The sequence below is a fragment of the Pan paniscus genome, chromosome 23, assembly GCF_029289425.2.
Source record: "Pan paniscus chromosome 23, NHGRI_mPanPan1-v2.0_pri, whole genome shotgun sequence".
NCBI lineage: Eukaryota > Metazoa > Chordata > Mammalia > Primates > Hominidae > Pan > Pan paniscus.
The window spans coordinates 56,280,439-56,304,299 of record NC_085927.1 but is presented as its reverse complement, the minus strand read 5'-3'; the positions used below and the strand labels follow the sequence as shown (position 1 = coordinate 56,304,299).

At 54.9% G+C, this 23,861-nt stretch overlaps 1 protein-coding gene across 2 annotated transcripts in view; it reads left to right on the top strand.

The window, feature by feature from the left end:
- CELSR1 (cadherin EGF LAG seven-pass G-type receptor 1) overlaps positions 1 to 23,861 on the top strand; it is a 185,724-nt gene that overhangs the window by 69,181 nt on the left and 92,682 nt on the right. For both annotated transcript variants that reach the window (XM_034951717.4, XM_034951716.4), the window contains exon 2: positions 6,026 to 6,664. In XM_034951717.4, coding sequence (XP_034807608.3) covers positions 6,026 to 6,664 — 639 coding nt within the window. The remainder of the gene's footprint in view (positions 1 to 6,025; positions 6,665 to 23,861) is intronic.

Sequence of the window (23,861 nt, the reverse complement as noted above, 5' to 3'; positions counted from 1 at the left end):
TCCCTCCCCTCCTCCTCCCTCCCTCCCCTCCTCCTTCCTCCCTCCCCCTCCCTCCCCTCCTCCTCCCTCCCTCCTCTCCTCCTCCCTCCCTCCCTCCCCTTCTCCTCCCTCCCTTCCTCCCCTCCTCCTCCCTCCCCTCCTCCTCCCTCCCCTCCTCCTCCCTCCCTCCCCTCCTCCTTCCTCCCTCCCTCCCCTCCTCCTCCCTCCCTCCCCTCCTCCTTCCTCCCTCCCTCCCCTCCTCCTCCCTCCCTCCCTTTCTTCCACAAATGTTTATCCAGTGGCTTCTGAGTGCCAGGAACTGTACTAGATGTGACAGGTGCAGCAGGAACAAGACCTACAGGTTCTGGGTCCTCAGGGACTCAGGGGGAAAGAAACAGATATAAACAAATAAGAAAATCAGAGCCCTAGGCCGGGCGCGGTGGTTCATGCTTGTAATCCCAGCACTTTGAGAGGCCAAGGCGGGTCGATCACTTGAGGTCAGGAGTTTGAGACCAGCCTGGCCTACGTGGTGAAACCTCGTCTACTAAAAATACAAAAATTAGCCAGGCGTGGTGGTATACGTCTGTAATCCCGGCTACTTGGGAGACTGAGGCAGGAGAATCACTTGAATTTGGGAGGTGGAAGTTGCGGTGAGCTGAGATCGCATCATTGCATTCCAGCCTGGGCAACAGAGCGAGACTCCATCTCAAAACAAACAAAGAAACAAAAAACAACAAAACAAACACAGAGAGCCCTGCCACTCTTGTGCAAGAACTGAAGTTGGGATGTGGCAGATGGGAGTGAGGGGCTCAGCATGGAGGGTCCTCCAGCGAGGGACCCAGGGGTGTAGCCAGTGTATGAGAAGGAGGGCAGTGCTCCAGCCAGGAGATGTGCAAAGGCCCCGGGGCAGGAAGAGCGGTCACACGATGACAGGGACAGATCACGCAGACCACAGGACAGAGGGGTGTATATTTTATGCTGGGTGCCATTAGGGGCCACAAGGGAGCAAGGTGATGAGGTCAATATTTTAGGAAGACCACCCTGGCTGCCACATGAGGATGATGGTGGAGGGAAACTGAGGCTGGCAGACCCTAGGGGTGTTCAGCACATGGCCGAGCAATGCCTATGGGTCATAGGCTGTTTTTAAGATTTTTCCTTTTTGAGGGGAGACAGAGCCTTGCTCTGTCCCCCAGGCTGGAGTGCAGTGGCGCAATCTCAGCTCACTGCAACCTCTGCCTCCCAGGTTCAAGCGATTCTCAAGCCTCAGCCTTCCGAGTAGCTGAGACTACAGGCACGTGCCACCACGCCCAACTAATTTTTTGTATTTTTAGTAGAGACAGGGTTTCACCATGTTGGCCATGCTGGTCTCGAACTCCTGACCTCAGGTGATCTGCCGCCTCGGCCTCCCAAAGTGCTGGGATTTCAGACGTGAGCCACTGAGACTGGCCTATTTAAAAAATGTGTAATTGTGGTAAAATACACATACGTTTACCACTTTAACCATTTTTAAGTGTGTGGTTCTGTGGCATTAAGCACATTAGCTTTGCTGTGCAGCCATCACCACCATCTATCTCCAGAACTTTTTCATGGCCCCAAACTGAAACCCCACACCCATTAAACAACAGCTCCCCAATCTGCCTCCCCACCCGTGGCACCCATCATTCTACTTTCTGTCTCTATGAATCGAACTCCTCTAGGGACCTCCTGTAAGTGCAGCCTCCCATGTGACCGGCTTATTGCACTGAGCATCAAGTCCTCAAGGTACATCCATGTTGTAGCGTGTGTCAGAATTTCCTCCCTTTTTAAGGCTGGATAATATTCCATAGTATGCATGGACCACATTTTTTTTTTTTTTTTGAGACAGAGTCTTGCTTTGTTGCCCAGGCTGGAGTGCAGTGGTATGATCTTGGCTCACCACAACCTCCACCTCTTGGGTTCAAGCGATTCTCCTGCCTCAGCCTCCTAAGTAGCTAAGATTACAGGCATGCACCACCACGCCCAGCTAATTTTTGTATTTTTAGTAGAGACATGGTTTCACCAGGTCGCCCAGGCTGGTCTTGAACTCCTGACGTCGTGATCCACCCACCTCGGCCTCCCAAAGTGCTGTGATTACAGGTGTAAGCCACCACACCTGGCCGGACCACATTTTTTTAATCCGTTAATCTGTCGGTGGATGCAGGTCACTTCCATGTTTCAGCTCTTGTGAATAGCGCTGCTATGAACATAGGTGTGGCTGACTCATCTTTTTCTTTTGTTACAAAAAGTAGCAACCCAAATGGTACATGCTAATTTTAAGACAGCTGAGTAACACAAAATGAGCAGTAAAGTAGAAAGGTGGTTCACTCTCTGCCACCCCATCCTTTTACATCCTTTGTAGGAGTCGCTGCAGTATCCTTCCAGAGTTTTCTTTTTCTTTTTTTTTTTTGAGATGGAGTCTCACTCTGTCGCCCAGGCTGGAGTGCAGTGGCATGATCTCGGCTCACTGCAAGCTCTGCCTCCCAGGTTCATGCCATTCTCCTGCCTCAGCCTCCTGAGTAGCTGGGACTACAGGCGCCCGCCACCACGCAAGCTAATTTTTTGTATTTTTAGTAGAGACGGGGTTTCACCATGTTAGCCAGGATGATCTCGATCTCCTGAACTTGTGATCTGCCCACCTCAGCCTCCCAAAGTGCTGGGATTACAGGTGTGAGCCACCACGCCCGGCTCCTTCCAGAGTTTTCTATATATATATAACATGTTCATGCATAAGTAAAGCAGCCCCCTCACAAAATGGGATCACACTGTGCGTGTCCCTTTCATTTTATTTGCGCATATTTTAGACACACTTATGTTCATGACAGCGTAGTAGTCCATTGTGTGGCTTCTCTAATTGGGTTGTGCATTTCCCAGCTGATGGACCTTTAGGTGGTTTCTTTGTCTTTGGTGTGTGTGTTTGGGCTTCCAGAAGGATGATTGCTCAAAGCTTAGGGTCGTTGAATGTTTACAATTTATTTTTGGCAAAGGAATATATAAACGGGATGTAGCAAATTAGAGTTATTTATGAGCATTGCGTAAGACAAAACTATGTTAACTTACGTTCACATTTTTAACACGTTGTTTAGCATGTTAATTTATTTTAATTGAATTATATTAATATATGTCAGTCTGCTAGGGCTGCCATTTAAAAATACCACAGAATGGGTGGCTTAAACAACAAACATTTGTTTTCTTACAGTTCTTGAGGCTGCAAGTCCAAGATCAGGGAGGCAGCGTGGCCAGGTTCCTGGAGGCTTTGTTTTCCTGGCTGGTAGACAGTGCCTTCTTGCTGCGTCCTGATGCGGAGGAGAGGAGAGCTCTCTGCTGTCTCTTCCTGTGAGGATGCAAATCCCCTGGTGGGGCCCCACCCTCGTCACCTCATCATTGACCCTCATTACCTCCCAGAGGCCTCATCTCCAAAACCCATCCCCTTGGGTTAGAATTTTGAGGAGACACAGTTCGGTTCCCAGCAACACATTAATATCTTATATGCCGGGCAGTGAGGTTTAATGTTTTAAGTTGATGAACGGTTGGTCTATGAGTCGACTGTATTGGTTTTGGTTGTCTGGTGCTGTGTAACAAAGCATCCCAAACCCAGTGGCCTCCAACTCTGGTCGTATTACCTACTCACAGTGTGGCCAGGCTCAGTGCGGGGCTGGTCTCTGCTCTGTGGTGTCCGGGTCCTCCCTGGGGTGGCTTGAGTCTCAGCAGCCCGGTGGGTCACATCTGGGGTCTGGGGCTTCCATTGGCCGGGGCCCTGGACGGGAGTGCTGACTTCTTCCCGATGTGCCCTCTCTAGTGTGGGTTCTGGGCACCAGGAAGAAAGAGGCAGAACCTTCCAGCCCTCTTGGGGCCTGGGCCAGGAACTGGAGGACGTGTTTCCTGCTACATCCTGTGGGACCCAGCCATCTCAGGGCCACCCTGCTCCAGGGCAGGGCAGGGCAGTGGAGGCCCCCTTCGGAGTGGGAGCAGCTGGGGTCGGGGAGGGAAGGAACGCACTCTCTGAGGCCGTCTCCCACCATGTCCTTTGCCTCAGACCTTTTGGCCTCATTTGTGTTTTTCCCCACCTCTTCTTCTCCTTACAGCCACTGGTCCTCTGCCTCTGGGCTCTGCGGACGCCCTCTGGGCTGCTCCTTCCTGCTCCGAGGTGCTCTGTGGGAGTTGCCCACAGAACTGAGTAGCCTCGAAGGGCTCTGGGTTTATGCCAGAGCCAGAGGCGCCCTCCCCACACCGAGGTTGTACAAATATTAATTTCACGTTCTGAGTCCTGACTTGCCACACTGTCCTGAAGGCCACCTGGCAGAGCAACAGCACCCAGGGCATGACCCGAGTGTCGTTACTGGGGTGGGAGCTGGGCATCCCCAGCCGGGCCTGCGTTTCTGGGTGTGAAATTTGGCTTCTGCCTCCGTTTTCCTCACCTGTGAACTGGGGGTGGTGCTGGTTCTGTTAGAATCTCTTGGGATCTTGGGTCCACTGCACCTGCACGCATCTGTGGCTTCTGCAGTGGTTGCATTTCTTTGTTGTTTAGACAAATTACCTGACTCCAGGTCCCTCCCAGATGTGACTGGTGGCTCCTGGCGCTGGGAAAGCACCGGGTGCGGAGCCACCTGCTGCTCTTGTTCCGTTTCCTCTTGGGATCCCCGCGTGCCGCTGTGCCTTGTCGGGTGTGTTGCCGGGCTCGGGGTGACAAGGTGGCCTCTGGGCCTCATCACCCTCCAAAGGCCCAGACACTTCCTCACAGTCCCCAGAATGAGAGGGAGGAGGGCCTGGCCCTCTCTGGCTCCCTGCCCAGCTCCTGTCCTCCTGACTGGGGCACTTACTGAGGCCCAGGACTCTGAGGGGTGACAGGGGCCCCACGCTCCATGGAAACCAGGGTGGGAGCTCTTGTGGGGGCCATGGGCAGGGGGCCTCATGGGGTGGGGGCTCCTGGAACACAGAATCCGAGCCAGGCCTGGAGGACCTGGACTTGGCAGGCTATTCTGCAAATCCCACCCCACATCTGAGCCCGGGCCTGGAGGTGGCAGGTGAGGGCCCCTGGGCAGGGGCCGCTGCTCCGTCCCTGGGAGCCACTGGTACCCATGACCCACCCCCTGAACGTCTCATCCAATTCTGGGCCTGGAACCGATGATGCATGCGACTTTGCAACCGAGGTGCTCCACCGTCTTGGCCTCAGACTCCTAAGTACCTCACTTGATGATGTGTTTACTGCTGGCTGAGAGGCTGCTGTGTGTCTTTGTAAAGTGGTGCTCCTCGGCTCCTCCTGTGTGCTGGGCATGTGGAGTTGCGTGGGGTACAGCCGAGCTAAGTGGGACCCTCAGCACAGCACGTCGGTGGGGATGTCGCCTGGGCAGGACCAGGGCGGGCTTGCCAGGCACTGCAGAGTTTGAGCTGAGCTGCGAGGACAGGAAGAACTGTTGGGAGGTTGGGCAGGGTGGGATCCCTGGAGGCCAGGGCAGGTGCAGAGGAGGTAGAAGGGGGCTTCAAGTCCTCATGTGGCTGGAACCAAAGCGTGTGAGGAGTTTCAGGCAGTGAGGGGCTGAATCCTGGTGGTCGTCAGGGTGCCCTGCTGAGCGCCTTGGGGCCCTCTGAGGGATTCGGAGCCAGAGAAAGATGTGATCGGAGCTGTGCTTTAGGAAGCCAGGGCAGGGGTTAGGGTGCCGGAGGAGGGAGAGTCAAGGTGGTGGTCATGGGGGGCGGGGGCCAGGGTGCTGAAGGAGAGAGGGTCAAGGTGGTGGTCGTTGGGGGCGGGGGGCAGGGTGCTGAAGGAGGAAGGGTCAAGGTGGTGGTCGTTGGGGGTGGGGGGCAGGGTGCTGGAGGAGGGAGGGTCAAGGTGGTGGTCATGGGGGGCAGGGGCCAGGGTGCTGAAGGAGGAAGGGTCAAGGTGGTGGTCATGGGTGGGGAATGGGGAGTGGGGATGCCCAGGCTCTCTTCTCCTTTGCCAAGCATGCCTGAGGCTGCTCCTGGGATGGGGCCTATAGGACCTGTGACTCCCGCAGCATCTGAATGACCCTGACTTTCCTTGTGTCTGCAGATGGCATCCACAGCGTCACGGCCTTCTGCACCCTGCGTGTCACCATCATCACGGACGACATGCTGACCAACAGCATCACTGTCCGCCTGGAGAACATGTCCCAGGAGAAGTTCCTGTCCCCGCTGCTGGCCCTCTTCGTGGAGGGGGTGGCCGCGGTGCTGTCCACCACCAAGGACGACGTCTTCGTCTTCAACGTCCAGAACGACACCGACGTCAGCTCCAACATCCTGAACGTGACCTTCTCGGCGCTGCTGCCTGGCGGCGTCCGCGGCCAGTTCTTCCCGTCCGAGGACCTGCAGGAGCAGATCTACCTGAATCGGACGCTGCTGACCACCATCTCCACGCAGCGCGTGCTGCCCTTCGACGACAACATCTGCCTGCGCGAGCCCTGCGAGAACTACATGAAGTGCGTGTCCGTGCTGCGCTTCGACAGCTCCGCGCCCTTCCTCAGCTCCACCACCGTGCTCTTCCGGCCCATCCACCCCATCAACGGCCTGCGCTGCCGCTGCCCACCCGGCTTCACCGGCGACTACTGCGAGACGGAGATCGACCTCTGCTACTCCGACCCGTGCGGCGCCAACGGCCGCTGCCGCAGCCGCGAGGGCGGCTACACCTGCGAGTGCTTCGAGGACTTCACTGGTAGGTGCCCGGGGCCTGCGGGTGGCCGGGCTCACCCTGGCTTTGTGTACATGTCCCCAGGTCACATGGCCGAGGGTCTCGGGTGGTTTCCTCTGTTTACTTCCCTCCGGGGAAAAGAGCTGGAGGATGGGCGCTGGGCCCAGGTGTGGGCTCCACGAACCTGGAGATGATCTCAGTAATGGTACTTTTTTTTTTTTTTTTTAAACTTTTTTGAGATGATCTCACTCTATTGTCCAGGCTTGAGTGCAGTGGCGTAATCTTCGCTCACTGCAACCTCCGCCTCCTCGGTTCAAGCGATTCCTCTGCCTCAGCCTCCCAAGTAGCTGGGGTTGCAGGCACAGGCCACCACGCCCAGCTAATTTTTGTATTTTTAGTAGAGATGGGGTTTCACCATGTTGGTCAGGCTGGTCTTGATCTCCTAACTTCAAGTGATCCACCCGCCTCAGCCTCCCAAAGTGCTGGGATTACAGGCGTGAGCCACCGTGCCCGGCCAGCAATGGCACTTTCTTAGCCAGCTCGGGGCTTCCCTGACCGTAGCCCACGGCTTACTCACCTTCCCTGCCCGACTTAACTGCCTGCTTTAGGAGAACAGTAGGACAAGGTTACAGGGTGAGATCCACTTAAAAGAAAACCTAAACGCATGAAGTGACATGAGTTGCTTTTAAGTGGCCCTCAGGTGAAAGTACTTTATTCCAGATTGCAGGCTTAATTGGTTAGCGTACAACAGTGGAACCAGGTGGAAACCATTGAGCCATTAATCATTTGGGTCTTGAAATCCTGTTTTTTCATGCCTCCCTGTCACCGTAGAAATTTCGTGACTCATCCTCCCGCCTCTGAAGATGCTCTTTCCTTGATACCTCCTGACTCATCACCAAGATGAATTACTCCAAATGTAGCCAATGGTGGTTTTTAAAAATAAAGAGCCACCCCGAGAGTGGTACAGAAACACACGTTCTCTGCATCTCAGTCAGCCGCACATCTTGCTTTGGTCTTTGATTGGCTGTTCCACAAAATGACAGCTCATTTGATAAACGAGTTTACAATGGTCCCAGTGGTGAATAGTCTGTCTTTTTTTTTTTTTTTTGAAAGCTCTCTGGGATTAGGCGGGATTTGGTTCATACCGGAGATAACTTTGAGACTCTTCCATCGACTGTGTCCTCGATTAATCTGTTTAATATAAACACCTGAGCAATCGTTAGCTGCTCGTTAGCAGCACATAGCACAAGTTTATCGAGCTTATAACAAGGGCTTGAGGTATTAGCAGGTATTTATCAGGCAGGAAGAGCGCAGGGGAGCAGAGAGAGAGGAAGGATGGCTTCCAAGGTTCTCTGCATCAGAAGTGGAGGGAAAACCACCAGCACAGGTGTTGGCAGCCTGATGCAGGGGTGCTCCCGGCTCTGACTTCCTGCACTCCAGGTTGGTGGCCCTCTGGTCATATGGCAGGTGGAAGGAAGGCAGTGTGGTCACCTGCCCCGTGGTGTTCCCACGCCTGCTAGTCTGTGGCTGTCTGTTGGTGCCGTCTGGGTCTGGGGCTCTTCCCCCCGCTGTCTCTCACTGAGTGCTAATCCTAAATTCCTGGCTATACCGGGGCTCGGCTGTGGGCAAGGCAGGCAGGCAGGCAGAGGCAGCGGGAGACCCCCGCCTCCCACAGCCCACACCTGCGTTGGGTTTGGGGGTGGGGACGACTCCAGGTATGAGCAGGCCTGAACCAGGTCCCCTCCTCTGCTCTGAGTTTCAGTGGATTCCTGTTCTGTGTCAGCTTCCCCAGGTCCCCTTCCTCCCCTTTGCCCCTCACGGCCTTGAGTGGGCTGCTCTGCCTCTCTGAAGGGCCAGCTTGGATGTAGCAGCGGCCAGCACGGTCAGCGCCCCTTCCCCGAGCCAGTGCCCGCCATGTGGCCTGGGTGGGGGGCGCTTTGTCGGCTTTCCTGCTTCAGATGAAGAAGCCGTGGCCGCGGGTCCCTGGGAAGGGGCCTGTTACGCTCCCAAGAGTTGGCAAGGACGCCATCTTTACTCCGCAGATAGTACCTACCGTATACCAGGCCAGCGCACACAGCCAGACCTCCCCCAGCCCGTTCTGGCGGGTGACCAAGTTCATCTGTGCCGTTGGCTTTTTCATGGGTAGAGGGGACCGTGCAAGCACCCCCCACCTCTGGCTTTATCAGATGAGTCAGGAGCCCTAGGGTAACGTCTAACGTGGCTTTGAGAGGCCGCCAGTCCAGGCTGCAGGAAGCTTGGGGCTGCACTGGGCAGGGGTGGTCGAGGCCCCTGGGGACCCCTGGGCCAGCAGATACCCTCTGAAGATGATTGACCCATTGGGGGGAACCCACCTTCTGAGCTTCTCAGGTTTTCTTTTCATCGGGAGAGTCATTTTTAGAAAACTAATGACTGGGGAACGGCCAAGTCTGTCATCACCAGTAAGACCCACTAACATGTAATGATTGGCATGAGACTAATTTGAATCTCTTTGGGTACCAAAATTATCATATGTATTTCCCTCGGAGATAAGGCTAATTAAGACTGATTATTTCTACTCCGTCCCTCTTCCTCCCCTTTTCCCTCTTTCCCTTTGAAGCACTCCTTTTTCTGCGTGGAGGTAATTGAGCTCATTTATTCACGATGAAAGTGGTGCTGTCGTCAGAGGGGTTTTATTACTTGCTCCCTGGTAAGCTGAGCTCGGGGGCCTCACGGTTGCAAGGTTGGAATCGGCCCAAGTGGCTGCTGAAAGCCCCTGGCTTCCTGTGTTGCGGGACAGGAGACAGCAGGAGCTGGATGAAGGAAGTAGCAATTAATTTCAGGAAAAGCTCAACAAATCTGATGCTGGAGAAAATACTGACAGCTCTCCCGTGTCCCTGAAATCCATTTTGGCCTTAGAGAAGTCCAAGGCCCCAGAGTCTGTGGATTCCCCTGATCTTTGCAGGGAAAGGAGGGCTGCCACCCACTCACGGCGTTGGGACTGTGGTTGGGGTCTGCAGCCATCCCATTCTCCGAAAGGGACGAGGGCAGGAAGCCTTAAGGCTCCGGCATCTTAGATGTGCCTGGGATGGCCTCCCAGTTTCTCAGCTCCGCAGAGAGTCCTGAACAACCCTGAGAGGCAAACACGGGCTGGTGTTCCTCGGTTCTCAGCCCCTCGGTCTTTTTGTAAACATTGTAGCTGTGTTTGTTATTAAATTGCTGAGGCTCTGACTTGGCTCCTGTGGGTCCAGACACAGGGCCCTGTTCCGTCTCCCCTCTGCACCTGCCATCCCTTCATCTGAAATGTGTCTCCTCCCCATCCATCTGCCCATCATGGGCCTCCCTCAAAATCTGCTTCCGCAGCTGTACCCTGCTCTGAGAAGGTTCTGGAAGTTTCCTGACCTCCTCAGATGGATCATAGGTTTTCTCCCTTGAAGCTTCCTGGGTGCCTTGCTTATGCTTTTGTTGGTCCACCCCCATGCTGGGTGTGGTTCACACACTTCCATGTCTCTGTCCCCCAGGATGGCAGGGACTGTAGCTACTGGGTGTGTGTGTTTTGAGACTGAGTCTCACTGTGTCACCCAGGCTGGAGTTCAGTGGTGTGATCTCAGCTCACTGCAACCTCTGCCTCCTGGGTAGCTGGGACTACAGGCATGCATCACCACGCCTGGCTAATTTTTTGTATTTTTAGTAGAGACTGGGTTTCACTATGTTGGCCAGGCTGGTCTCAAACTCCTGACCTCAGGTGATTCGCCTGCCTTGGCCTCCCAAAGTGTTGGGTTTACAGGCGTGAGCCACTACGCCTGGCCGGATTGTAGCTAATGTTTAGTGGTGCTCTGCTCTGCTGGTTACTGCTCTAGATGATTCTACACGTATTTTCTCATTGACTTCTCGAGGCAGCTCTATGATCCCATTTTATAATGGGGTCATAGAAACTGAGGTACAAGACATCAAAGCATCTAGCCCAGTGGTTCTCCACTAGGGGTGATTTTGCCCCCAGGGACATTTGACAAAATCAGACATTTTTGGTTGTCACAGCTGGGGGTGGGGTTGCTGGTGGGTTGAGGCCAGGAATGCTGCTTGACATCTGCAGTGCACAGGGCCGCCCCACGGCAGAGAACCAGCCTCAGTGCTGAGGGCAAGGACCCTGCTGGCACTGTGGAGGGTGGGGTCAGGATTCAAACCCAGGCATTCTGGCTTCTGAGCTGCAGCTGTAGACCCTCGAGGGTCAACGGCCGGCCAGGTTTACCAGCTTAGATCCTTCCTCTTGCATCATTTGTTTAACAGCATTTTGTAAAAGGCGCCTTCTGTGCTGGTTGAAAGGGGCAGTGTGATGGGTGGTATGCAGTGGCCCCGGAGGGGCTTTGCAGCTGTTAACCTCACACCCGAAGGGCTGGGAGGCCGCTGTTCCTTCCCCACAAGAAACCTGACCTCATTAAATCAGGACTGGCCTTAGGACTTGGTTTTGAATCCTGGTGCTGCTCTTGGTGTCTGCTCTCCCTAATTAAACAATTACGACCACTCACTCATTACTAAAATGGGAACCGGCTGGGCACGGTGGCTCACACCTGTAATCCCAGCACTTTGGGAGGCCGAGGCACGTGGATCACGAGGTCAGGAGATTGAGACCATCCTGGCCAACACGGTGAAACCTTGTCTCTACTAAAAATACAAAAAATTAACCAGGTGTGGTGGCACACGCCTGTAGTCCCAGCTACTTGGGAGGCTGAAGCAGGAGAATCGCTTGAACCCAGGAGGTGGAAGTTGCAGTGACCCGAGATCATGCCACTGCACTCCAGCCTGGGCGACAGAGTGAGACTGTCTCAAAAACAAAAAAACTAAAAACCTAAACTGGGAACAGTACTCTCTACTGGTGACCAAGAACGGAAGTCCTGGGCTCTGCTCTCACTCGGCCTTTCCCATGTATCTGTGACAACCCAGGAGGTGGGACAGTTGTCATCCCAGTTCTGTCAACACCCAGGTGCAGCACCAGGCGGGCGGGGCCAGGATTCGACTTGGGGATCTGTTGTGAGAGGTGAGTCTCACAGCTGCTCCTGGGAGGGTCAGATGCCCCGGGCCTCCAGCCTCTTCCCTCTGGGCCCCTGGAGGGTGTCCCCAGTACCAACTCCAGATACTCCCTGCTCTGATCCTGCTTCCTCTCCCCATCCCTCATTTCAGCCCACGGGCTCACAGTGGATGCCCCTTGGCCCCACGTTCAGCCTCTTGCCACGACCTAATGACGCTGCCTCCCCAGCCCAGTTCTTCTCTCTGCTGCCTGTCCCTGTTTTCATGTTATCACCTTGGTGGGGCCTTCTCCTGCCCTCCCTGCCACCCTCGTCCTGCCCTGACGATCCCTTCTTCACGGAGCGCCCAGGATGCCTGGTGAAGCAGGCATTTGTCACATCAGTGTTCAGGCCTTCCTGGGGTGACCGGTGCTCCAGTATAAAGTGCAGTCACTGGGCCTGTGGCACTCAGAGGTCTAGCCTCACCCCCGGCTCCCCAGGCTGAGGTCACTCTGGCCTTCGGGACACACACTGGCCTCTCTCACCGTGGTGCTTGCCCCTCCAGCGCACCCTCCCCCAGGTCTTCCCTGAATGTTCCCTCCCTGTCCCCGCTCCTCTGTCCTCCCTGCAGCCCTCACCCCCATGGCGGTGTTTGCTTGTCATTGTCACCTTCCTCCCTCTGCACTAGATGCAGACAGCAGCGTCCTCCGCCCAACAGAACATGCCCGCCGGTCTGCAGCAGGCACCGTGTGCAAATGAGACAAGGGCTGGCCATCCCGCCCCTCCACGTAGGCCAGAGATAATGCCCTCAGGGCCTGAAACTCATTCTGTGTTGTGGTCAGAGTGCTGCCTGTGCTGCCTCTGGTGCTGAGCTAGGAGGAACCGGACCCTCCAATCACGCACACTTCCCTTCCCTGTCTCCTTTGCCCCTTCCTAGGGGACGCCGAGGTATGTCTGACTCTGTCCTGCCCGTGTGAGCACTGGCTAAGCTCCCATGTGGGTCCGCCCTCGTGCTCATCACAGCTGTGAGTGGGAGCGTGGGCTCCAGGCCTCTGGGCATTCCCGGGAAGCACTTCCCTTCCTCATCTCTGTCCGTGCTGTGAGCGGGTGATTTGTCATCACGGTAACGTCTTCGTCTTCCCGTGGGGCGCATTCCTGAGTGGCAGCTCTGATATCACAGGAAAGGCGGGTTTTTCTGCAAGGCTGAACATCTTGGAGGGGGACGGCAACAAGTCACTTTCACTCACCTCATGTCTGGGTAAAGGCAGACCTGGGTGCCCCTCCTGTGTGCATCAGTGGGCCGGGGCTGCTTTGTTAGGGTTGAGTTTATTCTTGATCGCCTGCTTTTAGGACCCCAGGGGCTGCGAGAATAATCTCCCCCCGCCCCCCCCCGAGATGAGTCTTGCTCTGTTGCCCAGGCTGGAGTGCAGTGGCACAACCTTGGCTCACTGCAGCCTCTGCCTCCTGAGTTCAAGTAATTCTCCGGCCTCAGCCTCCCGAGTAGCTGGGATTACAGGCATGCACCACCACGCTTGGTTAATTTTTGTGTTTTTAGTAGAGACAGGGTTTTACCATGTTGGCCAAGCTGTTCTCGAACTCCTGACCTTCTGATCCGCCCACCTCGGCCTCCCAAAGTGCTGTGGGCCCTGTACGTCCACGCCACGTGGACTTCGGGAGTGTCGGGTGCTCCCTAGCTGGGGCCTTAGCTTGGTTTGGGAATCAGGAACCGAGTAGGTGAGTAGCCACTTGGGAGCACTTCAGTGCTGCTGGCTTTGAGCTTTGTACCAACTCCCTAGGCTGGGACAATAGCAATTGTCCTGTATGAGCCCCCCCGCCCCAGGTCATGGTCCCCAACTGTCCCTGCGAGGGCCTCCTAGGGCCAAGGACAATCTGTGTAGGTTCAAGGACAGAGAAACTTCTGGTGTAAAAACATAATCACCTGTGTGCTCATGGGAAAATCTTAAAAATAAATTATAGCCCTTCTGCGATTCTGTTGTAAAATGTGTACGTCACTCCAGCTGTGAGTTTTATTTTGGGTTCTCTCTTTTTTTTTTTTTTAGACAGAGTCTCGCTCTGTCGCCCAGGCTGAAGTGCAGTGGCGCGATCTCGGCTCACTGCAAGCTCTGCCTCCCAGGTTCATGCCATTCTCCTGCCTCAGCCTCCCGAGTAGCTGGGACTACAGGTGCCCACCACCACGCCCGGCTAATTTTTTGTATTTTTTTTTTTAGTAGAGATGGGGTGTCACCATGTTAGCCAGGATGGTCTCGATCTCCTGACCTCGTGATCTGCCCGCCTTGGCCTCCCAAAGTGCTGGGATTATAGGCGTGAGCCACCGTGCCCGGCCTATTTTGGGTTCTCTTATCAGAGTCATGGGGTTTCCATCTTCATGTGATCTGCTGACGCACTCATCCCTCCCAGCCTGCAAGTTCTGCACTTTCAGATAAGGTCCTCATTCATGGCAAGCTGTGCCATCACCCTGCGGAGTGACGTCTGCTTAGCGCAGGGTTGCATGTGGGCCAGTGCTCACTGTGGCTTCCAGGATTAAAGCTTCACTTCCAAGTATTCCTAGTAAAGTCGCAGTTAGTCCTTAAACTTGAGCGTTAATTATCATTCAAAATAAAACTCATTACATAACCTGTAATTAAAATCTCAAATAAAGCAGAAACAGAATCCTTTCTTGGGAAAACGTGCTTTTCAGATAATTCAGGATTACTTCAAGTTTTTCTCTCCTTGGTGCTTCTCAAGTCTTTTGCATTTGGCTTTTTCTACAGAGTCCAGGTTTTGAGATTTGCCATGTCTCTGGTACGTAGCTGTAAAGCTGGGGCATTATTTCATTTCTGGGTAACTGTTTTCTATTAAAATCTTGCCGGGGGATCAGGGTGTGGGTCAATGTAGCCAGATATCTCCTGTTCTCCACTCAATTTCTTCCCCCAAAGCTGGGGCTTTTGATAAACAGAATTAGCGTCTTGTGTGGCGTGTGCAGGCACAGCCCACCAGCACTGGGGCCCAGCACGGTCCTCACACCCTGCAGTCCTCCTCCGGCTTCCGTGAGCTTCCTGGGGCTGCTGTAACTGATCAGCACAAACTGAGTGGCTGAAGACGACAGAAATCTGTTGTCTCAAGCCAAGTGCAGTGGTTCACGCCTGAAATCCCAGCACTTTGGGTGGGCGAGGCAAACGGATCACTTGAGGTCAGGAGTTCAAAACTAGAACCTCTGTAATCCTATCACTTTGGGAGGCCGAGGCAGGTGGATCACCTGAGGTCAGGAGTTCAAGACTAGCCTGACCAACATGGTGAAACACCGTCTGTACTAAAAACACAAAAATTAGCCAGGCGCGGTGGCAGGCACCTGTAATCCCAGCTACTTGGGAGACTGAGGCAGGAGAATCGCTTGAACCTGGGAGGCGGAGGTTACAGTGAGCCGAGATGGCGCCACTGCACTCCAGCCTGGGCGACAGAGCGAGACTCTGTCTAAAAAAGAAAAAGAGAAAAAAGTCTCTTGTCTTACTGTTCTGGAGGCCAGAAATTCAAAACCAAGGTCCCTGCAGGGCTGTGCTCTTTCTGAAGGCTTTAGGAGAGGGCCCCTCCTGGCCTCTTCCAGTTTCTGGTAGCCCCAGGTGGTATCTGCCTCACGGATGCATCACTGCAGTCTCCGCCTCCGTCTTCACACTGTGTTCTTCCGTGCACGTCTGTCTGTCCAGGTTTCCATCTCATTGTAAGGACACCGGTCACTGGATTAGGACCCACCCTAATGATCTCATCCTAAGTCGATTACCTCTACAAAGACCCTATTTCCAAACAAGGTCACTTTCAAGGGTACTGGGAGTTCGTAACTGAGCGTATCTTTCTGGGGACACAATTCAGCCGTGGGTGCTCCTTCGCTGAGGAGCTAAGGAGTTTGGGAACCAGGGCTGTTGGCACTTCTCACTGGCCTGCCTGTCGCGTGTCTGCGAGGACCACGGGCTACTCCAGGGTGGCAGGCAGGTTTCTGCGATGTGTTTACCTTTGCGGACGCTAAGCGCAGGAGCAGAGGGTTTCCCGTGTCCCACCCGGACAGCTTGGAGGTGGGCGAGCTGAACTAGGTGTAGAATGTGAGTCAGTGAGGAACAAACATCTGCCCAGAAATGTCTGGCCCACAGTTAGAAAAGTGGCCTGAAGACGAGCCGCATGCAATAGAAACCTCGCTATGGTTTAAAACGCACGCCGTTCCCCGTGACTTCGAAGTCTGTGCTGTTGAGGGGAGACAAGGCTGCCTGGCCGGGCTGGCTGCAGGTCATGGGCGTCTGTGCGTGCACTGGAGGGATGCTGCTTCTGCAGAGAGAGTGTGGGCTCCGTGACAGCAGGGCTGGGCACGCTCGCTCACCCCTGCATGAGTCTCCTGTGGCCGCTGTAACATTTCCACACACGGGGGGCTTAACGCAGCACGGATTCATTCTTACTGTTCTGGAGGGCAGGAGCCCTGCAGTCAGGGGCGTGGGCGGGGCTGCTCCGGGAGGCCCTGGGGAGGGCCTCCTGCTCTGCCTTCCTCAGCTGCTGGAGGCCACCTGGTCCTTAGTCCCTGGCACCTTCCTCACCTCACTCCGACCCCTGCTTCCACCACTGTAGCACCTTCTGCCCCTCACCCTCCCACCGCTTACAAGGAGCCTTGTGATGACTTTGGGGCCACACAGTAATGCAGGATGACTGCCCCGTCTCAAGATCCTTAATCACATCTGCAAAGTCCCTTAGGCCATGAGGTCACACATCCTTGGCTTTCAGAGATGAAGATGTGGACACCTTTTGGGGTCCATTATTTTGCTAACAACCCCGGCTGCTCCTGGTGTCTCCTCTCCCTAATTAAACAATCTCGACCACTCACACCTGGTAAATATTTGTTGAAGGCATGCGTAGTGAGCAGGCCCCGCCTTCGGCGCTGTGGTGGGGGTCTGGCAGTCTCTGCTGTTTATAACCGGCCACGATCTGGACCCAGGGCTGCCAGGAGCTGCTGGAGAGTCCGAATTGAGCCTCTGCCCTGAGAGTAGTGACCCAGACAACCTCGGGGGCGAGTGTTCTCTGCTCTCTCACCCGCTTCCGGTCAGCACTTTCAAGCCCTTTCTCTGGTGTGGACAGACAAAGCCGCCTGTGTCCTGCTCCTGGGGGCCAGGGGCCAGGTTAATCACGCACCTCTGGCCTCCCAGGGCTGGGTGTGGTGGGGTTACACTTATCAGATGAAGCTGGCTGGACATAGTGGGGGTAGACTTTGTATTAACGAGGGCAGTTCGTGACCCCCAACTCCAAGTGATGAATTAAGAATTCGTGCTCATTTTTTCTGGACGTTGATCTGTCACTAGTGCACTGTCTGTCCTGGCCCACACTGGTGTGGCCAGGGGAATTTGAACCGTTGGGGTGCTGAGCAGCCTTTTCTCGTGATGAGTGAGGTTTTCGCTAGCATTCCAGCTGAGCCCGGGCACGCTGCTGTTCGTAGTTGGCACGGTTTCCCTGCATGCTGATAACGAACCCACCGGGCACGTCCCTTCCAGCCCTGCTGTGCACAGCTGCCTGGCTCACCTTCCTCGGTCGTCTTTCCATGTCTAGCAGGAGCATGGCCAGACCCTGGCCCCACATCCAGGCCCCCCAACGTGCCTCCCTCCGAGGCATGGCAGGGCCAGTCCTCTCCCTACCATAAGGAGCCAAGTGCTCAGTGGGGCGCCAGGCTGCACAGTGCCCTCTCCCCCGGGTGGAAGACCCAGGCCCATCCCACCCGAATGTCCCCCCTCAACCCTACCCTCCCTGGACAAGGCTGTTTCCAGGCTGTGCTCACCCCCATGGCCCCTGGAGAAAAGCAACTACTGAGGCCTGGAGGGCACAGGGGAGCCCCGCCTGCCCGACAGTGGCACTGTCTTCTTGGCGTGTGCTGGGCCGAGGGCAGCGTGAAGTCTGCGTCCCCCTCACTCCAGGACCAGGGAGTGTTGGCTGGGCCCTGTCCCCCCTAGGCAGGACCCACCACCAGGCTCACACTCATCTTGGGTCCTGGAGGCCTCCTGAGCTGCCACCAATGTCCTTCTAAAGAGAGCCAAGTCCCTGGCCCACGCCTTGGCTTGGAAGGACCCTGGGTTTGTTTTGAGGGGGTTGGAGACGCCCTGCAGGGGGAGTCGAGATGGGGTTCTGTACCCAGGGTGGTGCTGGGGCTGTAGGGACCCTCATGTCTTGGTGATCAGCAGGGCTGACCGCCCCCTAAGTGCCAGCTGTGTGTACCCCCAGTGCCAGGGACCAGGTGTTGTGGTGTCCAGAGTCCTGTGGTTGCCCCTCCCCTACCAGTCTTGGCAACCAGGACTTCCCGAGTCCACTCGGGCCCAGGAGACGCTGTGTTTGTTCGGCACACTGGGTCCTCATGCCGCTGTCTTCCCGGTGCCATAAGAGCCCTGGCAAACAAGGAATGTTTTATCTCCCGTGGCTCCAGGTCTGTGTAGGCTCCAGGAGACGCTGGGAGGCTTTGGGGTGCAGCTTCCTCAGGGGATTGACCCTGGAAGAGGGTTCCTGCTGACTGGCTGGTTTCCTCGGTGTGTTCTGGGCCTCGTTCTCCTAGGACTGCTGTGATAAGTGATCACAAACCGGAGCGCTGAAAATAACAGACATGCCTTCCCTCAGTTCTGCAGCTGGAAGGCCGAAATCAAGGTGTTGGCAGGGCCGGCTGCGCTTCCTGGAGGCTCTAGGAGGAGCCCCCCTGCCTCCCCGGCGCCTGGTGGCTGCAGGCCTTGGCTTGTGGCTGCCTGGCTCCAGGCTCTGCCTCCCTGTGCACCAGCCCTTCCCCTTGCTTCTCATCTCCCTCTGCGCTCATTTTACGATCATTCATGTTGTGATTGCATCGAGCCCACCTGCTAATCGGATTGCCTCATCTCAAGATCCTTAATTGCACTTTTGCCATATAAGTAAAATTCCTTCTTTTGCTATATAAGGTAACATTCCCAGATTTTAGGAATTACGATGTGGACACTTCCTTTTGGGGGCCACCGTGTAGCCCATTACAGGGTGGGTTATTTCCTAGTCTCTCCTCCATCGTCGGTGTTGTGGAGAGGGAGGTTGTAGGGAGCCCCTCTTCTGAAAGGCTGTGTCCCCGAGGGTGATTTCAGGCTGGAGTCGCCTGGGCCTGCTGGGCCCGTATGCTGCTGGAGCCTTCAGCTTGGAGCTGCTGCAAGCGCCAGAAAGACGGTCAAACATGCACCCATCCTTCAGGTTCGGCAGGGTTTCCAGCCCTCAGCGTGTAGGTGACTCCCGTAAGAAACAGCAAAGCAGTGGATCAGTGGGAATCATTTTTCTTTGCTGCTGGAATGCATTTCTTATTTTTTTAAATGGGTGTGTCTGGAGATCATCTGGGAATTTGCTTCAGAGACACTAATGCAGTCACGCAGAGAAGGCCAGCCCTGGACAAGCGGCTTCTGCAGTGCCGGGCTCCCCTGGCCTCCCCCTTCCCAGCTCCCTCCTTGTGGGGCGGGGGTCTGGGCCTCCTGCTGAGGGCTTTCCTGGCTACCTTGCCAGGTGGGGCGGGGCTGGGCCGCCTGTAGGTGTGACTCAGGAGGGATTCCAGGTGCAGAGCAAGTCACCAGGAGGTGAGAAAGTCAAACAATGCGTGAAACCCAAGGGCAGACGTGGGTGCTGACAGACAGCAGTTCCCGGTGGGAGCTGGGGAGGAGGAGAGGGAGTGGGGCATGGAGGGGTGAACAGAGGGTGCCTCCCGTCTCAGGAAGGCAGTGAGGAACAGGAGGAACAGGGACCAGTAATAGTAACCTCGCCCTTGCGCAGGTGCGTAGCTCACAGCCGTACCAAATGAGCTGTTTCACTCACATCAGCCTGTTAGTGCTGGGGAATGCTCCTGGCCAAGAGAGACAGAAATCCCTGCCTTGGGGGATGGATTTATTACAGCTGGGGAAACTGAGGCACTAGCCAGGATCTTGCTCAGGAAACCTCTGTCCTGACAGCAGTGCTGTGGGGGTTTGGAATGGGGTGCTGAGGCCCCTGCAATCCCACCCCCTGGTCGGCCTCTCCTATAGGGACATTCGGAGGGGACACCTGTCCAGGGAAGGCGGTGAGGTGCACTCATTCACTGCACCCGTCCCTGCAAGCTCTGTGTGGACATTAAGGCAGATGCAGGCTTAACTCCAGCTCCCACCCATGCAGCTGTGTGACCCAGCACAAGTAACTGCCCTCTCTGAACCTTCGTGTACTCATCTGACCAGCCAGGTGCTGCGGCCTGCCTTGTAGGGAAGGTCATGTGTGGACTGTGCTCACCTCTGGAGGAGGTTGCTGTGAAAGTGCTCATGTCCTCATCCCCAAATGTGAACCTGGGGATAGCCAGGGTCAGGGAGCATCACCTGAGCTGTTGGGACGCCATGTGGCCCTGCCCTGTCTGTCCCTCTATCTCTATGTCAGCCTGCCTTGCAGGGCCGAGTTGGTAGCACGTGCTCCCCCACAGCTCTGTTGCTGGACAAAGGCCCTGGTGGCTGGGGGCCTCTGCTGGCCTGGCTTCTGCCTGGGGCTGCATGCCACAGGGGTTCTGAAGTCCCCGGGAAGAGGCAGGGTCCTGACTGGCAGTGGACTGCTATGCATGACCCATTGCTAAGGCTGCAGCCGCCTGGGCTTTTCTGTGCAGCTCCTATCTCCGGTGGGGGCCTTGCTGGTGTGGGACTGTCACGTTGCAGAACAGGAAAGGGCTGGGGCTCTGCCTCCACTGCCCTGCGGTGGGAACCCCTGTGTGTGCCTGTGGGCATGCATGTGAGTGTGTGTGAGCATGTGAGTGTGTGTGAGCACGTGAGCCATGTATGTTGGAGGCTGGAGGTACTTTCTCAGGTTTGGTTGGAATCTGATGGGGTGGAAAGGGCTTGGCGAGGAGCCTTAGCTGTGCCCACCCTTTCTGGTCCTGACCCTACTTTGATGGCTGCCCTGCCTGAGTTCTGCAGCTTGACCCCTCCCCTCCCCTCCACCTCCATGCCAGCACCCCTTCAAAGCTTCCCCCTCTGCTTTTTCCATCTGCTATAACTCTTCATGTATTTTTGGTTTTTCTGAACATGTGACATTTTTTTACCTAGATGGAAACTCCATGAGGGCAGGGATCTGTTTTGTTCATTCTTATAACCCCACTGCCTAAAGAATGGCCCACGCTGGCAGTTTATTAGATGGATGAGTGGGTGGAGGGACAGGTGGGCAGCTGAGTGCAGGTGAGTAGGTGGAAGGGTGGATAGATGGATGAATGATGGATAGTTGGATGGGTGGGTTGATGCATGATGGGTGGTTGGATGGATGGATTGGCTGTGTGATGGGTGGTTGGATGGATGTGTGATGTGGCTGGATGGATGGATGGATGGATGTGTGATGGGTGGATAGATGGATGAATGGTGGATAGTTGGATGGGTGGGTTGATGCATGATGGGTGGTTGGATGGCTGGATGGATGTGTGATGGGTGGTTGGATGGATGGATGGATGTGTGATGGGTGGTCGGATGGATGGATGGATGTGTGATGGGTGGTCGGATGGATGGATGGATGTGTGATGGGTGGTTGGATGGATGGATGGCTGTGTGATGGGTGGTTGGATGGCTGGATGGATGTGTGATGGGTGGTTGGATGGATGGATGGCTGTGATGGGTGGTTGGATGGCTGGATGGATGTGTGATGGGTGGTTGGATGGATGGATGGCTGTGTGATGGGTGGTTGGATGGATGGATGGATGTGTGATGGGTGGTCGGATGGATGGATGGATGTGTGATGGGTGGATAGATGGATGAATGGTGGATAGTTGGATGGGTGGGTTGATGCATGGTGGGTGGTTGGATGGCTGGATGGATGTGTGATGGGTGGTCGGATGGATGGATGGATGGATGTGTGATGGGTGGTTGGATGGAAGCTGGGTGAGTGCTTGGAAGCTGGGTGAGTGGATGGAAGCTGGGTGGGTGGGTGGATGAACAATGGATGGGTGGATGGATTCATGGGTGAATAAATGGATGGATGGAAGGGTGGAGGGGTGGGTGAATGAGTGGGTGGGTATATGGAAGGATGGATAGATGAGTGAATGGAATAACAGATGGGCAAATTCGTGTGGTGTTTTATCATTCTGACATACCCTTTTCCTCTTAGAAACCCTGTAACGTTGCCCTCTTTGCCTCCTATCTGTGTGCTTTCTCTGGTAGTGAAGTTTCTGACACATGAGCCACGCTGTTGGGTTGTGTCTTCAAGACTGTGCTTTCTGCATCCTAGGATCCAGTGTTAGGACTGAGCTCTTTGATGGGGCTTTGAGTTGACTTCAGGTTTTGTGCATTTGCGTGATATGACCTGACTTTGAAATTGCCCTGTGTTCCTGTTCCCGGGCCCTTCCATTCACTCCTTGTTCTCTGTTCTTGTGTTTCATTTTGATCGTTAATTCTCCATAAACTAAGCCTTCGTCAAGTGCTTGAGTTTTCCCATTGTGGCCTTTGGAAATTCTAGTTTTTCTAGTTCAAAGCTCTTAGCTGTTTCTTAGGACCAGAAAGGAATTGTCTTTTTATTTATTTAAGAACTTAAGTGGTGAATCTTTACACGCCCTTCCCTTCCTGGGGCACGTTCCCAGCGCGTTCCCAGCCCTCCCCCAGGTCCTGAGGTTCTCTGCCTGCTGTGCCCCCTCTCTAGGTGAGCCCCGAGACCCTGCATTTCTCTTCTCCTAGCTCCTGGAGCAGCCCCCCAGGGGTAAGTTCTGGCTCTTGAGCCAGGGGTTCACATCAGCATCCCCTCGCGTGGGCCCTCTGCCCCCACCCCCGTGCCCTCTGTCTTCCCTGGGCTTGTGTCCAGCCCCCTGCCAGAGTCTCCATGTAATGATGCAGAGACCCTCTGGGCACCCCCTTCCTTCTTCACAGACCAGGAGCACACCCAGCACCCAGCCCCCACCTGCAGCAGGTAAGCCATTTGCTGAAGCCCTGTGAAGCCAGGGCTTTTCTGGAAGCCCCTTAGGCCAAGGGTTGATGGCTTTGGTGCTAGGGTCTCTGGGCAGGCAGGGCAGTGCACCAGCCCCAAGCCTGGTGTGGGACAGGTCCCCAGTGGCGGGGCAGGTGCATGAGGCCATGAGGGCTGGATGGGCCTTGGCTCCTGGGAGCTTTTCTTTTGCCGTTAAGAATGCTTTTCTGGCCGGGTGTGGTGGCTCGCACCTGTAATCCCGGCACTTTGGGAGGCTAAGGTGAGCAGATCACCTGAGGTCAGGAGTTCGAGACCAGCCTGGCCAACATGGTGAAACCCCGTCTCTACTTAAAATACAAAAATTAGCCAGGTGTGGTGGTGTGCACCTGTAATCCCAGCAACTCGGGAGGCTGAGGCAGGAGAATCGCTTGAACCTGGGAGGCGGAGGTTGTGAGCCAAGATCGCACCATTGCACTCCAGCCTGGGCGACAGAGTAAGACTCTCTTAAAAAGCTTTTCTGTACTATAGCCAGGAAGCTGAGCCCTGCGTCCCTCCTACGGGGAGAGGGGGAGCTTTTGGCAGGCTGCATGCATGATTGAGCACAGCAATCGGTTTGCCCAGGTGGACTCTATCCTTGGCGTGGGAGGCGAGGCTGCCATGGTGATGGGGGTGTGCAGAGTATGGGTGAATTTCCCCCAGGTTTGAATGACTCAGCAAGCCTTTGACTCCAAGCAGAATCCTAGGGTGTAAGGAGAACATCAAATTTATTTTGAATGAGAATTCCTAGAAAAGGAAAGATAAATCCTGATAGTCAGCATAGCTGAACATTTATTTTATGAAAATAGTGTGTCTTATAAAAGCTCTATTAGAAAATAAAAGATACAGAGCTAAAAGAGAGCTCACTAAATTTGACCTATTTACCTTCAGATGATTTTAGAATTAAAAATCTGTCATATCACATCTCTTTTCAACTCAGCCTTGGTGGGAGTGTTTACAAATGCCGCCAATTCAGGATTCTCCCTGAGGGTTGGTGGGGAGCAGCCCCTCCAGTTACCTTGTTTAAACAGCGCTGTAATCCACTCATGCTAGCAGCCCCTCCAGCTCCCTATAAACAGTACTGTAATCCACTCCCGCTTTGCTTAACTTTATCTTCTGTGCAGGGCTGTGCTGCAAGTGCTTAACCACCAACCCTCAGGGGAATCCTGAATTGGCTCCGTGCTAGGAGTCAGCCCTAAGGAACACAGGGACAGGACCTTCCCCGGCTGGTCCAGTTCATCCAGAACCCAGTTGCTCTTGGTTCTCATGGTCCTTTATTAAAAAAAAGATGTTTTAACTATAAAATTAAT